The sequence below is a fragment of the Cajanus cajan genome, chromosome 10 (genome assembly GCF_000230855.2).
Source record: "Cajanus cajan strain Asha chromosome 10, NIPB_CcT2T_4, whole genome shotgun sequence".
Taxonomy (NCBI): Eukaryota; Viridiplantae; Streptophyta; class Magnoliopsida; order Fabales; family Fabaceae; genus Cajanus; species Cajanus cajan.
In genome coordinates this window covers 36798318-36814899 of record NC_138526.1, presented here as the reverse complement: position 1 = coordinate 36814899, position 16582 = coordinate 36798318, and the positions used below count along the sequence as shown (strand labels likewise).

The window sequence follows — 16582 nt, the reverse complement described above, 5'->3', positions numbered from 1 at the left end:
GTGGTGGAAAAACAATATTTAAGAGGTGGGGGTCAAGGTGGGCGAAAATGGAGAAGAGAAGGTGGAAGGTGTTTATGGTGCTCTTGACTCGCTCTCTCCACCAAGGGTTGGTGGAGGCCACTCAAGGGAAACTCAAACTCTCTTTAGGATAGAGAGGAGAGGCGGTTAGGCATGAGGACCCTAGGAGACTAAGGAAGGATTTTGAGGCACAAAGGCTCACTCAAAATGCATATATTCCAAAGTGGGTACAAGGTGGAGGGACTAGAGTACTTATAGAGAGAGGAGAGCATCCTATGATTTCTTGGGAGCATTTGGCCAAAAATTTCAAGCCCAAATGCACCCTAAATGAACCCTAGATGCATCCCAAATGAAATGGCTCTCATCTCTCCAAAAAGACTAAAGCACCCTTAGTCCTAGAAAATGAAAGAAATGGACTTTTGACCTTACTAGTCAAGGTTAAGTCCCTAAATAAATCCTAAGCCTAATTTTGCCGCATAAAACAAAGGCTAAATAAAAATACACAATAAAATCCTAATAGCTAATGTACCCCAAAATATAAGGGCAAAATAGGAAAGGAAAGCAACAAGCTAAGGAGAGGGCCCAAAATCCACACACATGATGATCATGGCTTTTGGTGTGGTGTGTTCTTCATCTTCCTCTACTCTCCTAGCCATGGACCTTGTGATAGGCCCTATATGATGTCTCAAGAATGGTCCTCCATCACTTACCTTCACGATTTCATTCGTTTTCTCTACCCCTATTAAGCCTTTTCTCTGAATAACATTCATACGATCGCATGGAAGTTGCACCAGTTTCAAATGTTGTGTAAGTCCTTCATTGTTGATGAGTCCTTCGTTGTTAAATATTATTTCATTTTAATTGCATTTTTTTTCAAAGATCTAGTTTCTGGGTTAAACCTCCTAGCCGCTAGGTTATTTGAAAACTGGGTTCGAGTTAGAAATTCTTTTATTTTTTGAAACGAAAAGGAGGAGGCAATTAACTGAAGAGTCACGAACAAGCACAGAAGTATGCCTTTGTAAATTGATAAACCCTATTTGCAAAACCCTGTTCGCTACAACACTGCACAGATTGACACTGAGAATGGAATAAGTCAGCCCAGAAGGACTTCGCTTGGATGGTCGTTGACGCATGGAGGTACTACTATTATTTTCCCCCCTTTTTTATTCTAATTTTAAAGTTTCATTAGCACATTAAATGCTGAACTTTATAAATTCTTACATAGAAACAACTTGTAGTGGCTTTTTGTTCATAGCTGGGCCATAGGTAATGGAAATGTGTAAGGGGGCATTGAACTAGAAAAAATGTGTTACCAAGTACACCAAGGACACATTTGGAATCAAATTATCTTAGTGGAATTCGAAGAGGTTAGAAACAATAATCAAGAAGGTCTGGCTCACCGTAAGCAGACAAGAACTTAGGTGATGCATTTTAGAGGATAAGTATAAGGTGAAGTCATAACTGTTGATTAAGGATAAGCAGACAATACATGTATCACAAACTATGATGTTAAAATCTAAACAACTATTACTGCACTATATCCTCTATTGTACACTTCCCTTCACTTTAGGGTAACCAAAATATATGATTTGTGTTTCTTTCTCTTCTGATCTTTGTCATTACCATTTCCCCCCTCTTGGTATATCCTAGATGCGACAAATCCGTGCAGAGATTGGTGTTGTATCCAAAGCAGACGGGTAAATGAATTTTAGCTTTTTAAAAATTAAGTTGTGATTTCATTTGAAGCATTTAACCTTTTTTTTTCATTTTGGAATCAGTTATGCCATTTTTGAGATGGGTAATACAAAAGTTATTGTTGCTGTTTATGGCCCTAGAGAGGTACTTTTTAATTATTTACTTTGCTTATTCATTGTTATCTACATAAAATGAAGAAGGGTTAATATCTTTTATGTGTGTTAACCGGCTTAATGTTCAAAAAAGTGTTGAAGTTGCATTTGAGCTTTAGATGATTTTCTATTTTTCTTTAGTAACTTTTATGCATTTCAGGTGCAAAATAGGAGCCAACAAATTAGTAGCCATGCTCTGGTAGATTTTTTTATTTTGAGTTATAATATATTGAGTGTATTGTTAGTGGATTTATATCCATTGTAATGAAAACTTAATTTCTGTCTATGGGCTTTGTATGTCTGTAGGTTCGGCGTGAGTACAACATGGCTAATTTTAGTGCTGGAGATCGCATAAGGAAACCTAAGGGTGACAGGTTTTGCTTATTTACTTGTTTAACTTTGTAATATTTTTGCTTGATTTTTTTTATATTCGTACTTGTTGAAATGGTATAGGAGTATTGACTAACATGATGAGAGTGAATGTTGCATTAATAGAATCAATCTTAAGAATATCTTGTAATTGTGAATGGTATGTTTCATCTTTTGACAGAAGTAGGAATTAAACTGCAAAAGTGGAGATTGTGTGTAGACTTTTAGACCAACTTTTGGTTATTAATTATGAATTGTTTTATTTTTGGGTATTATTTATTTATCAATTATGTATAAACTATACAGTATAAATTATTCATCAAGTCATAATTTTTTGTGTAACTTACTAGAGTGTTTTTGGGGTTGGTTGCTTCATGCGGTCATGCCTATGAGATTGATGACTACATGCTGAGTAAAGGGCTATGTATCACAGAGCAGTGAAAAGTAAAACCCTTAGCATCATTACTGCCCCCCTTCATTTTTTTATCTTTTCTTTGAGCCTTAACTTTTATAGTCATTTGTGGCCAAAATTTGCATATATTTTTCAACTTGCTTAACCATCAACATTTGTGGATATAAATTTTAGCTTGTTTTGCTTCTCCTTCAGAGTTTTTAATTTGGTTTTCCTTGTAAGGTACTCTTACACAAGAATAATGTGATGACCTCTTGTTTTTACTACTTTGGTTGATTGAAGTTTTCTCATGCTACAGGAGATCAACTGAAATTTCTATGGTTATTTGCCTAACCATGGAAGCGTGTATATTGACACATTTATTGTCGCGTTCCCAGGTTTTATTACACATTCAAAACTTTTTTTTGTATAAATGTAAATTGTCTTTTATTTTTAAATTTTTTATGCTTTAATTATGAAATTTACAGATAGATATTTATGTTCAAGTTCTCCAAGCAGATGGAGGTAGCTAAGACCTGATAATGGGATCTTGTGATTGTCATTTTATATTCTCTCTTTTCTACTCTTATAACATGTGGGTTAATTTTTGGCAAGGTTAAAATATGTCATTGTACTTTTATATAACTTTTGTTCCCGACATGCCTTTTACAAGAACTAGATCTACTTGTATAAATGCTGCAACTTTGGCCCTTGCCTATGCTGGGATCCCTATGCGTCCTCTTGTAACTTCCTATAGTGCTGGATACCTTAATAGCACCCCTCTGCTCGGTATATTTATCTTTTACTTGATGGCTAAATCCAAGGGTGGTGTGTCTACTTCTATTTCAGTCAATATTTGAATCTTGGTCTATCATAATTATTAAAAGTTGGTCAATGAATATGAACAGATTTGAACTTCGTAGAAGATAGTGCTGGAGGTCCTGATGTAACTCTAGAAATTCTGCCGAAGCTGGATAAAGTGACACTTCTCCAGGTTAATCTTCCATGTCTTGTTATTTTCTCTCTATTTCTTTCATATCCAGAAAAGTAAATTAATTCTAGAAAAGGAGAAATTTTATGCTCCCTTGCAAATTCCTGGATAAGTGATGGAGTGTGTTGCTCTTGCTTGTATATTGTGAAAGTTTATATCGTCCTTACTCTGGGTATTGCCCTTTTGAGCCCTTGAGCTCTTGACCCATGTTTTTTCAACTATTGCTTTCTGTCATTGATAAGCCTTTTGGTTTTCAAACTGTTATCCCTCTCCCTCCTTCCAAAATTGTTGTGTGCAAGATTTTGGATTTGGCTCATTTAAAGTAATGGTTGTGCTTTAGTGGGAATAGTTCAGACTTCAGAGTTTTAATCCTTGAGCAGCATTATAATGAGCAGCATGCAGTGCTTTTCTTTTGAACTTCAGTTTATTTTATCAAATTTTCTCAAGTATTCACTGACTGTCATTCCATAATTTAGAGGGAAAAAGCTTTTAGTTTAATTTTATTTGCACTAATTTCTTGTTACTAGCTGTAGATGGATTCTAAACTACCAATTGACCTTTTGGAAAATGTAATGAAACTGGAAATTGAAGGCTGCAAAGCAATAGCAAACTACATTAGAGAAGTAAGAACTATCGTTAATTGTGATTATACTAAGAGTAGTCAAAACATAGTTCACACTTATTTCATTACTAAAATCCCGATTTTGTTGGCTGGCAGATTTTACTGGAGAACACAAATCAACTCGAGTATCGATGATGTGTATAGTTTTGTAGCAAAAGTATTGTTTCTTATTTGCTTTCTATTTGTTTCCTATTTTACTGGAAACATTTATTTTGGTATATAGTGCTGACTAAAACGTAAACTGTAGTCTGTATAATTGGTTTCTCATTTCTTCCAACTTGCCTTGTCGACTGAAGTAGCAAATTTATGAATTATTTTGAGTTAATGTTCGTTTTTTAACGAAAGTCCCCCAAAAGTAGAAGGCATGTGGAGTGGAACTAGGGATCTGAATCTGGCACTCTAACAAATGGAGAATTAATTATCTAAAGTTAGAACCAAAATCTTTTAGCGGGTTCGTTGAGTATGGTCGTTGCTAAAGAACGTTAATTTTTAATTTCATAAGTTGCCTTGAATTTTGGAGAAACGGGTACGCCAAAATTCGATAAAGAAAGCTCTGTTGTTTAATAGTTGTGTTGTAGTTGAGTCTTGATTTAATACGGTAGTTAAACTCATTAGCGTACCAAATAATCTCCTGAATTTTTCTATCCCTAACAATTATCGACTTCGATTTTTATATAACAATGATTTAAATATAAAAAATATATATATTTGGAAAAATTTTCAAAATGTTTTCTTGATTTGTTTTTGGATCAATTGTAGGTTCATTAAGTCAACATTATAACCTAAATTGTAAATGTTGATTGCTAAAAATGGCTATTAATAATTAATTCCAAAACTTTTTTCAATCAATTTTGAAGAATAAGCTTTTTATTGATGATGGTTATTTTTTTTTAAGAATAATACTTAATGAAAAATATCATAACCAAGTATTATATATATAAAACAAAGAATTTACGTAATAAGTTTGGTTTAGGAAATATGGATAGATAATGATATAATAAGAATATGAATGAATACATAATTTTAACTAGTTAAAATAAACCACTAGTGAATAATTAAAAATAATAATTACAAGAATGTAGATGAAATGAAATATGAAGATGGCATCAGTCATCTCTTCCCAACTTTAACCGTTTGATGCCTATCCCACGTGGTCCCGCCTCTGTCAACAATTGCAAAGCACGAGAATGCTAATGTTTCTTTTACGTACTTCTTTTCAAAACACTTTATTGAACAAATATAAGAAATTAATTAGATATCATCGACAATATAAGAAAAATCCTCGATATCATTCAATTGTAGATCTCACGTATGATATAATTATTTAACTTTTGTAATTAATTAATAGTGTAAGATTTTACACGGTGATAATATCAAATTAATCTCTAAATAATTATGTGAAAAATACCTAAAATTCACCTTTATAATACATGCATTGCTCACATTAATGTTCATTAACCACTCGTTTCAATGTCTCTCATGAAACGTCGATCATCATGTTCCAAATTAGCCTTTCAAAGAATATTGGCAAATTGGAACATGAAAGTAAAAGTTATCCATGCCGTGGAACATCATAAAATTCATGCGAAAAAGCAACTTGGCATCTACAAAACACAAAATCTAAGGCTTCAAAAGAAGGAGAATCCATAGCAGAAATGAACCAACTAACATTTGATAGCCATTCTCACAAAAACATAGGCCTCTCTAAAGCACTATTTCTAGCCACAGAAAACCTAAAGAACACTATTTCTACAACTTAATGCTACAGTGGATGTAGCATAGCATAATCTGAGACCGATTTTGTACAATTCCTCAAAGACCACTTCTGTCAAGACCCAGCCGGTCACTGCAAAAACTCGATGGCACAACCGATAGCTGCAGCCGCCCCGTCCATTCCTCTCCCGGCTTCAACCTCACCGGTTTCTCAATTACCGCCCCATCAACACAAAGCATCTGTTTATACTCCTCATCACCAAAGTCCACCATCGCCTTTGATTTCTTCTCCCATGGATTCCACACAGCTGAACACATCAAAAGGACTGCAATTCAATTTTCTATCACATATATATAGTGCTGCTGATTGCAGGAACTAGACATATATTGCAAACCACCTTTTGTCGTGATTTTTTTTATCAGTATACCAAGGGATTGATTACAACAACTCACACACACCACTTATCAATTGAGCTAAATCTCCTTAGTTCTCCTTTTGTCATATGTTTCTGAACAACTTCTACTTACCAACATCAGGGAGACCTTCCTTCCTAATAACAAATGTCCTTTTCCTCTCATGATCTAGCACTGCAATTATGTTTGGAGAGCCAAGATAAACTCCATCCACCTGCCACCAAGGAATGATGAATTTTCAAAACCTCTTTGTTCATAGTCTTCATCATGTCAAAACCTAAAGACTACAGTGAATTTGATATGTGATTGACAAAACTGCATAGGCATAGGCCTAGGCTAGATATAATGTGCTATAGTTACCACAATCTCAAGCAAAAGCTTAAATTGCATCATGGAACTATAAATAATATCTATCTGTTGTAAACATGAATATTACCTCAGATTCAAATGTTATCGCATCTCCTTGTTCTGTAAATCGTTCTTTTTGAAAAAGGTTGTCTATGTGTTTCCAGACCTTCAATCCTTATCTCACTACACAACATTGTTAATATGAGTACTGATTACTTGTTCTAAAACAAACAAAAGAAGGATAGCTCAATTATAAAAAATTATCCTTATAATATATGCAGAAAATACATTTCAGAACAATAAACCAAGTATTTGTCTCCAATAAATCCTGAAGAACGAAACATCATTACTGCTAAAAAAAAAACTTCAATTAAGTGTTCCAGAAGTCAATTTACAATGTAAAAGAAAAAAATGAGGTTGGGCATCATCCCACGGGCTTAGGAAAGGGAATGAAGGACAAGTATAAGAAAGAATTATCCAGACCTAATGTCAGAAACCAATAAGTATGTGTGATGTGCGAATGAGAAACTAAATGGCTTGCCATTTATATTCCTCACTCTAGATATCAAACTCAGGTCCCCATCTGTCGAAAGAGCCACCCGGAGACGGAATTCAAAACTGGTAAAATTAAGCAATCGTTAGCTTACCACTGCTTGAAATTTACTTCAAAACACACAAGAAAGTGATATCAAGTGCATATGTCAGATTCAAACGATCAAAACCGCATGCGGATATCCATGTGATTCTATCACACCGAGCTAATAGGCTAAGTGAATGATAATCCATGGTGGCATTCAAGTTCATACCTATGTGGCCAGCACTTGATATCTTCTTCAGATGACTTTAGTAGCAGGTCAATGAAGGATTTCCCACTGGAATCATTTGCATGCAGAGGAGGAGGATTATCATCAATTGTCCACATTCTATTTCTCGCAAAACCATGCTGCTCCGATGATCCACAATTTCCAAACTGTTTAAACAAGTTCAGCCAAGATATGTGAGTTATGTATGTTACAATTTATTGAAAATGAACAAAGTAGTTTTACCTGTGGAAAACATGCAGGAATTCCTCCTCGTATTGCTTTTGGAGCCTTGAAAATTGCCTACAATCAACTGAAAATATAAGACAAAAGAGTAAGTTATGACTACTTACCTCTTTACAGAGCAAAATTGATTAAAGTTCTATATTTCTACAAAATTATCATCTGTGAACCAAGGTACCAAAAAGGAAACTTGCTCTTATTGTTATAAATCAACATCATCAGTAAGTAAGTTGGATATCCCATCAGAGTTTTCACTGAACAAGTATTCAACTTTCAAGAGCATAAGAGCACTACATATCTGCTAACTAATAGTAAAATGAGTGAAATTGTTCACCCACTCCCCATAAAAATAAGTGCAACATTAATCAATGCACTCTTTCTTCCCTATTTGTCTTTTGCATTGATATGATTGATGAGCAACATAGAATGTTACGATTGATCAACATCCGAACTCTATCTGAATTTATTGATTATCTGAGCCAATGCCCTTCACATACTACCTTCAATATAATGCTATTTATCCCAAAATGAACTCATTTCAGAAAACAGGATTATGAAACGTTGACACATATTTTCCTTATCCGCACTGACATATAACAAATCCATATACTTTGAGAAAAATAATTAATTATTTTTAATCAAAATTAAAAGACATACCTTGCTGCTTGTGAATAGAAGTTCTTCCCCCTGCTCATTCCGCTAGGAAGTGACCTGCGCCCCATGTAAGCTTACCTAATTTCAAGGGGAAAAAAAAACAGTTAATCCCAATACTGCTAGAACTTAAATTATATACTCTAACTAGAAATGACTTTAAGAACTGTGTTCTCCTTATCATGGATTGGCATCAGATGTTATAATAAATGATAAAATCATAATTTTATCCCGAGTCTCGCTAACCAGTGTCTTTAGAACACTGATTATGGAATCAATATGTAGAAAGTTTTCATTGAAACTATAAATGTTAAAATGGATGCAAATACTGCAATCAACAAGTTCTCACCCGTGCTGAAGCACCCCTTGGGGTCCGAAGCACAATTTGATCAATTCCATTCCAGTCCTTTGTAATTTCCGGGGGGTGTATTGGTTTAGGATTTCGTAGGATTTTAAAAGACTTTTTTTGAGTAAAAAAGTCCATTGGTATTCAATCAGGATTTTATGTCACTTAAAAACAATCCAGTGGTATTCAATCTGGATTTTCAGGATTTTTTAAAGAGTCCATTAAAATCCACTGGTATTCATTTGAGATTTTTTACAACTTAAAAACAATCCATTGATATTCAAAAATTTAAGGATTTTAAAGGATTGTTGTGTGAGAGGGATTTTGAAAGACTTTCTAGTGTTATCTATAAATACCAGATTCATAAAACAATCCCATCCAAACCCATCGGATTTTGAAGGATTGTTTGAAATGATTTTTCAAGTGTTTTAAGAATTTTCAAGTGAGTTTTTCATCTTTTTTTTCTATGCTCCTGTCTTCTCCATTTTTTCTCTACTAATAATACTACACTATTGTTCATTGCTCATATATAATACTATTCTCATATCATTCTCCTATTTTGTGAAACTCTAATATGTAAATAATAGTGTCATTGACTTGTTTTATTTTTCTGTTCGTTCTCTTTAATTGACTTACTTTATTTTATTCTATGTAGTTGAATTTGTTCCTTTATATAACACAAAAAAATACTTGAAATTTTAACTTTTAAGTGGTAATTTTTTTTATGACACACGTTAAGAAAAGAAAAAGGTGAAAGATGAAATTGATATCATAATCTCAACAATATATATATATATATATATATAAAAGATGAATTTGTTAGGGTTTTTGTGAGTAGAATGAGATAAAAATGGATCTTAGTAGGGGAAGAACCCTCTTAGCATAAAAATTGCGAATTCTCTCTTTCCCTTGAATTTGTTACTCTTATCCCTCCTCTTTTTATGACTCAACAATTATTTTATTTTTTTTACTATGAATTTTTCTTTTTTATTTTTATATTATGAAATTAAGATTTTTTATATTTTAAAAAAAGAAAATTAACATAAGACATTGCAATATCTAATTTTTTAGGGTTTAGGATTTATGCCTTCATTAACTTATTTTTTAAAAAAGAAAATATTGTTAAAATATTTGTTAGAATAATTTATATTTATAAATATCGTTAAAAATTATCATATATATATATATATATATATATATATATTCTCTATATCTAAATACTTCTATTTATATAAAAAAAATTATATATCTAAATATTTTTTCAGTATCGAATATACTAATTTTTTTATATAAAAAATTATCTTATGTTTCTATATTTTCGTTTTTACATTTTTTTTTATAATAACTGAGGTATTTGATCCATTTGGATAGCAAAAATATATTTGATCTTGTATGATGGTGTGCTTCTAAAAATAATAATATAATTTTATTGATTTTGTCTATTATCCGTAATTATTTATATAACTATTTTTTAACATATATTGTTTTAGTAATTCAAATGGGAGATTCACAAGGAAATAATAAAGAAAAATGAAAAGAGAAAGAAAACTATGAAGCTTGGATTAAGGATGATTCCGATGAATTGTTACAATTGATAGTGGATGCTATAAAAAGATGATAGAATATTATAGAGAATTATTATTATTATTTATCTAGACATTATTTTTTTTATTTATTATTTTTATCTTTGATAGTGGATGCTACATCTGTAAGTAACTTTGTAATTTCCTATATTTTTCGATGTAAGTTTGTACAGTAGAAACAATGTACAACCAAAATTAAGAAAAATATTATATTATTTTTATTTTCTGGCAGACTTTTGCTTGATTAATGTAAGCATAAAGTTGAAATACAATAAGCCACATTTAAGGAAGAGAGGTGGAAATATTAGATGGAAGACTTGTGAAAAAAGGAAATCAAATTCACGTGGTGGGCACTGTACATGGGCTAAAATTAAAATCATAATAGGCTCATTGAATTGAACAAACTAAAATAGTTCAGAATTGGACTGAGACTGGGCCTGGAGGCCCGTGTTGAATCATTTACATTTTTATTCTCTAACGGTATGAAAACTGTGAAACCCTAAACCCCCAAATTGAGCCGAATACCCGTAACTTTAAGGGGGAACAAATTTCTATCACATTGATACGTGACGTGACGGAAACAAGGACTTCTTTTTAATAGATATAGATAGTAATAAAACTAAGTCAGTGGAACAGTTGGTCCATGTTTACCACCTAGACCTATCTATGGTGTTCTCCACCGCATCTAATTTAATAATTATTTATTTTAAAATGTTGGTGTGTAAATCTAAATTTATTAGATTCTTTTCTTGGATACAAAAACACTATTGTAGTAACATATGACGCTAACAATTAATATATATATATATAGAGGAAGGTTCAAATGATACCGATGTAATTTTTATTAAGTGTTACACCGCTTAATAACTTTAAATTAAATGTGAATTTTGTAAATTCAACCGTTAGACTGAAAATTCATATTACTTTACATGTATATATCAAATTTTGTTAAAATTGAACAACTTGAGGTAATTAAAATGTTCATATTTTAGTATATTTTAAAATAAATATATTACGTCAATTTTATTTTATAAGAATGAACTATCAAATCATCTTGAATTAATATAAAATTTTGTATATATGATCAAAGAGTAAAGAACTTTCAATCTAACAGTTGAATTTACAAAATTAATTTATAATTTAAAGTTATTGAGCGGTGTAACATTTAATAAAAGTTACTGGTATTGTTTGAACTCTCCTCGTATGTGTGTATATATATATATATATATATATATATATATATATATATATTGGGTGAATATAGTGGCTTTTTGACCTCAGTAAATTAAAAAAAATAAAAATACACGAAATAAATTAAAAAAAAAACTAATTACTGAAATAGGTGATTTTGGACAGGTAAGCATACACGTGGCACTGAAAACGCCTGGGGTGGACGTTTTTTAGAAAACGCCTCCACCCCAGGCGCCATCTATGCTGATGTGGCACGGTGAAGAGAAAACGCTGGGGGGAGGCGTGTTGTACACGTGGCAGAAGATTGTTGATGGCGCCTCCCCCCCAGGCGCCATGTAAGCTGACGGTAAAAAGAAAACGCTGGGGGAGGAGGCGTGTTGTACACGTGGCAGAAGATTGTTGATGGCGCCTCCCCCCCAGGCGCCATGTGTAGAGGATGGTACACACTGAAAGCGCCTCCCCTCCAGGCGTTTTGCCATGTCTGGGTGCACAGCTCAGTACAAATTTACAAAAACGCCTGAGGGCCAGGCGCTATCAAATTAGTTAAATGTATTGGGTTGCACAAGATTCATTTGTTCGGTTTGTGGTCCAACGTATTTTTTATTTGGTGGTCCAGGTGCTTCAAGTAAGTAAGGGTTTTTAAATATTTGTAAATTTAAAATTTAAATTTTATATGTTCTATGTATGTATCATTGTTAGGTTTGTATAGTAGAGTGGTATAAAAATTAAAAGATAATTTTTTTTTTAGTTTGAAGTTGAAAACGAGAATGAAACACGTGGAACGGGCCGTTCTGAGAAAGCACGTATTCAGAACGGGCCGTTCTCTTTTTAGCATAGGGTGTTCTGAATGAAAATTTTACCTATGATTAGTTCCCTGAGAACGGGCCATTGTAAATTCATAACGGCCCGTTCTGAAATCAGAACGGGACGTTGTGAATTCAGAACGGTCTGTTCTGAAATCACAACGGGTCGTTCTGAAGTCAAAACGGGCCGTTTTGAAATTCAGAAAGGCCCGTTCTGGAATTAGAACGGGCCGTTCCAGTGGCCCAATTAAAATTTTTTTAAATGAAAAAGCTATTTAATTTGATTTTTATAATTGAATATATGTATTTATTGCAATGTTAAAAGTTGTGATATTATATTGAATATTTGAAACCGGGACAGCATAAGAGTAATATTTAATTTGATTTGTATTTGATTAGGAATGTCTCGTAGAGGTATTGATTACGTACCTGATAGTGATGAAGAAGTAGACATTGTTCCATCAAATGAAGTATGGACAGATGAACAATTTTTGGCGTCAATGAGAAGTGCAATGGCAGCAAGACAGGCTGAAGAGGCTCAAGAACAGGAGCCATTGTCTCCGTTGTCACCCCCTACACCAAAACTTGGGGATGATGACGAAGAGACATCGAGTACACGTGACATTGGTCGTGTTATTCCTAGACCAGCTGGTTTGGTCCAAGCTACAATGAGGAACAGGGAAGCTGAAAATCCGTTGCCAACACAAGAGTTTTTGGCTGATCTTAATGGACCTGCGATGTTGGTGTTCAACTCTAACCCGTGGCGCTATGCTATGCATTATGTGAAATCTAGAGGTTTGTTTAGCATATTAAGTTTGATGTGTGTAAATTTAATGATGCAAATAATGTTAACTATAATTTGTATTTTTTTAACAATAGGTCTACCTGAAGTGACTTCATTGATTAATATCGACCACAATTTACAAAGAGTCCTAACAGTTGTTGCTTTTGTGGAGTCTATGACCCCAACTAGACAGGGAAATTATACTATTAATTTAAAGGTATGGTTAGTGAATTTGTTATACATTAAAAGAAAACATTTTGTAATTAATTGTAAATATTTATTTCAGGACCCAACTGCAACGATTGGTGCAAGCTTACATTACAAAGTTAAGCAACACCGACAATATGGGGAAGACATTGTTGTGGGGTGTGTGTTAATTCTGAAACAGGTAAAATTTGTTGTATAAAATGAAATTATATGTTATTTATGTGTTGAATTGAATTTGTTTGTTTTTTGTTTAGGTTGTCGTGTTTGCCCCCAGGCGTTTCCGTGATCCTTACTTCCTCAATATAACTAAAAATAATATAAAACGGGTGAGTAGTATTAGTTAAATAAAATTTATTTTGTAAGTAATATTGTTTAACAAATGTATGTTAAATTTTTTTCAGGTTATTCCGAAGGATATTTGATTTGATGACAAAAAGTATTTGTAATTTAGTTTTAGGTTTATTGTTAATTCGAATGGTTGTAATGTAAATTTTATTGTGAATTGCAATATTTAAATTTGGATAATATTGTTATTAAATATTCGTGAAAAAATAATTTATTTATTAAATATTTATTGTGCACTTTAGTTATATGTATTTGTTGTTGTTGTTTTATAATTTTGTAATGAACAAAAAAATTGTTAAATTATGCACTTCATATTATTTTATTATTTTAGTTAGGCTCCATCTGCCTATAAATATAAGTGTGTGTGTGTGTGTGTGTTTTATGTTCAGACACTTTCTCTTCAACTTAAGATAGAAATATTGTAGTAGTGAGTTCGAAGAATGGGTTTAGCAACAGTGTTTGCTCTTGTGTTTCAAAATGTTCAGATATTTCAAACTCAGTACGGTCTTGATTATGCCATACAAATGCCATCTAGTGGGAGAGTTATCAAACTTAACGAAAACATGACACTTGTTGATTTGTTGAATGAGGTACATAGGAGGTTGATCAAAGGGGATAGCAAACGCATAAGTCAAGTTCATTATCGTTGTCCAGTTAGATATGAAGATAGAGGAAAGCAATATACTCCATATCCTTTAACCTGTGATGAAAATGTGACATTCATGTTTCACAAATTTGCAGAAGACCCGAATGAATTACTACTTAATTTGTTTGTTACTTTTGAAGATCTGGAGCCTCAACAATTGCAGATGTGGAACATGGTCAATTAATTTGAAAGACAACTAAACTTCATGTAGGGTTTAGGGTTTAGGGTTTTCTTGTTTGTATCGTTGTTTATTTTGTAAACAGTCAATGTTTACTTTGTTAACTTCATGTATTTGTTGTCGTTGTTGTTAAACAATAGTTAAGTGTTTGTTGAAGTTTAAAAGTATTGTCTTAATTTGAATGTAGTAGTAAAGTGTTGAAGTATTAATAATATTTACGTTTGTGATTAACAAATGTGATAATATATTGGTTACAATGAAAAATAAAATTTGAAAATGTAAAGTATAAAGTAGGTTAAACGAATTTCCCTGATTGCAATGACAGAATCAACGGTGTAGATCATCTTAAATTTAAATTCAGTGTTCATTGGTCAGATTTGTTGTCTCCTAGTAGCAGGGGAAAAGAACGGCTCTGATCGCACCGACAGATTAAACGGTGTAGATCATCTTGATTTTAAATTCGTCACTGTTGATGGGTCAGATGTGTTGTCTCCTAGTAGCAGGGGAAAAGAACGGCCATGATCGCACCGACAGAATCAACGGTCTAGATCATGTATTTTTTAAATCTGTCACTGTTCATGGGTCAAATGTGTTGTCTCCTAGTAGCAGGGGAAATGGACGGCCCTGATCGCACCGATAGAATCAACGGTGTAGATCATCTCGAATTTAAATCTGTCACTGTTCATGCGTCAGATGTGTTGTCTCCTAGTAGCAGGGGAAATGAACGGCTCTGATCGCACCGACAGATTAAACGGTGTAGATCATCTTGATTTTAAATTCGTCACTGTTGATGGGTCAGATGTGTTGTCTCCTAGTAGCAGGGGAAAAGAACGGTCATGATCGCACCGACAGAATCAACAGTCTAGATCATGTATTTTTTAAATATGTCACTATTCATGGGTCAGATGTGTTGTCTCGTAGTAGCAGGGGAAACGGACGGCCCTGATCGCACCGACAGATTAAACGGTGTAGATCATCTCGAATTTAAATCCGTCACTGTTCATGCGTCAGATGTGTTGTCTCATAGTAGCAGGGGAAATGGACGGCCCTGATCGCACTGACAGATTAAACGGTGTACATCATCTTGATTTTGAATTCGTGACTATTGATGAGTCAGATGTGTTGTCTCCTAGTAGCAGGGGAAAAGAACGGCCATGATCGCATCGACATAATCAACGGTGTAGATCATCTCGAATTTAAATCCGTCACTGTTCATGGGTCAAATGTGTTGTCTCCTAGTAGCAGGGGAAACGGACGGCCCTGATCGCACCGACAGAATCAACGATCTAGATCATCTCGAAAGTAAATTTGTCACAGTTCATGGGTCAGATGTGTTGTCTCCTAGTAGCAGGGGAAACGAACGGCCCTGATTGCACCCACATAATCAACGGTGTAGATCATGTATTTTGTAGACAAATGCACTGTTCATGGGTCTATAAATATACGAATGCCATTGAAAATATTTCACCATCCAACTTTTCTGCCTTTAGTTTCTTTTGTTTTCTGATTTGTTGCATAGCTGCTGTGTTTGTTATTTAGTATCTGTTAAATTTTGTTTAAATCATGTCTTTCATTTGTGTAGTGTATTACAATGGTACAATTAACCAAACTGCTGAGGGTTGTTCATTTGTGGGTAGTCATAAAACAATACGTATTAGTCGTGGTATTGATGTTCAATATTTAAAGAATAAAATTCATGGAAAGTTACATCTTAATGCTAATCAAATTATCTCCAACATACAATGTAGATATTTACGTTGTCTTGATCCTGTATCATATGAAAGTGTTGATGTATGTGATGATGAAGATCTTGAGTGTATGTTTGATAGCTTTGAGAGACAATATAAAATGAATATGATTGAATTGTATGTTCATGTAGATGTGGTTGTGTCATCTTCAATTCATGTTAATGAAACTCAGGCAACCACTAGTCATCATGAATTTGAACAAACAACATCTTATCCGGTAACTAACATCCCTAATTTACAACCCATAAATGTTCCAATCTCACCACCAATAAATCATCCTGACTCAAACATTGATTTTGAGACAAACTTGAGTGACGATGATATCAATCTGGGACAAGGTGATG

The 16582-nt window shown here is 33.4% G+C and overlaps 3 protein-coding genes across 3 annotated transcripts; 2 read left to right on the top strand and 1 right to left on the bottom strand.

The window, feature by feature from the left end:
* Positions 1–1728: 1728 nt before the first annotated feature.
* On the top strand, positions 1729–4420 carry LOC109795703 (exosome complex component RRP41 homolog). The gene is made up of 9 exons (XM_083064967.1): positions 1729–1857; positions 2026–2064; positions 2172–2239; positions 2945–3023; positions 3114–3150; positions 3298–3414; positions 3534–3619; positions 4150–4239; positions 4335–4420. Exons 1-9 carry the CDS (start codon positions 1813–1815, stop codon positions 4371–4373), a joined length of 600 nt encoding a protein of 199 aa, XP_082921093.1. The 5' UTR covers positions 1729–1812; the 3' UTR covers positions 4374–4420.
* A 1364-nt stretch (positions 4421–5784) lies between these two features.
* LOC109797186 (putative glucose-6-phosphate 1-epimerase) lies at positions 5785–8906 on the bottom strand. The gene is given in 9 exon segments (XM_083064966.1): positions 5785–6259; positions 6480–6579; positions 6802–6868; positions 6870–6896; positions 7197–7331; positions 7520–7683; positions 7760–7816; positions 8414–8488; positions 8757–8906. Coding segments are annotated over 9 exon segments (969 nt in total). The 5' UTR covers positions 8892–8906; the 3' UTR covers positions 5785–6050.
* A 3636-nt stretch (positions 8907–12542) lies between these two features.
* LOC145952848 (uncharacterized) lies at positions 12543–14953 on the top strand. Its single transcript, XM_083065897.1, has 3 exons — positions 12543–13502; positions 13576–13647; positions 13723–14953. The coding sequence occupies exons 1-3, from the start codon at positions 12732–12734 to the stop codon at positions 13741–13743; spliced, it is 864 nt and encodes a 287-aa protein (XP_082922023.1). The 5' UTR covers positions 12543–12731; the 3' UTR covers positions 13744–14953.
* The last annotated feature ends 1629 nt before the right edge of the window (positions 14954–16582 follow it).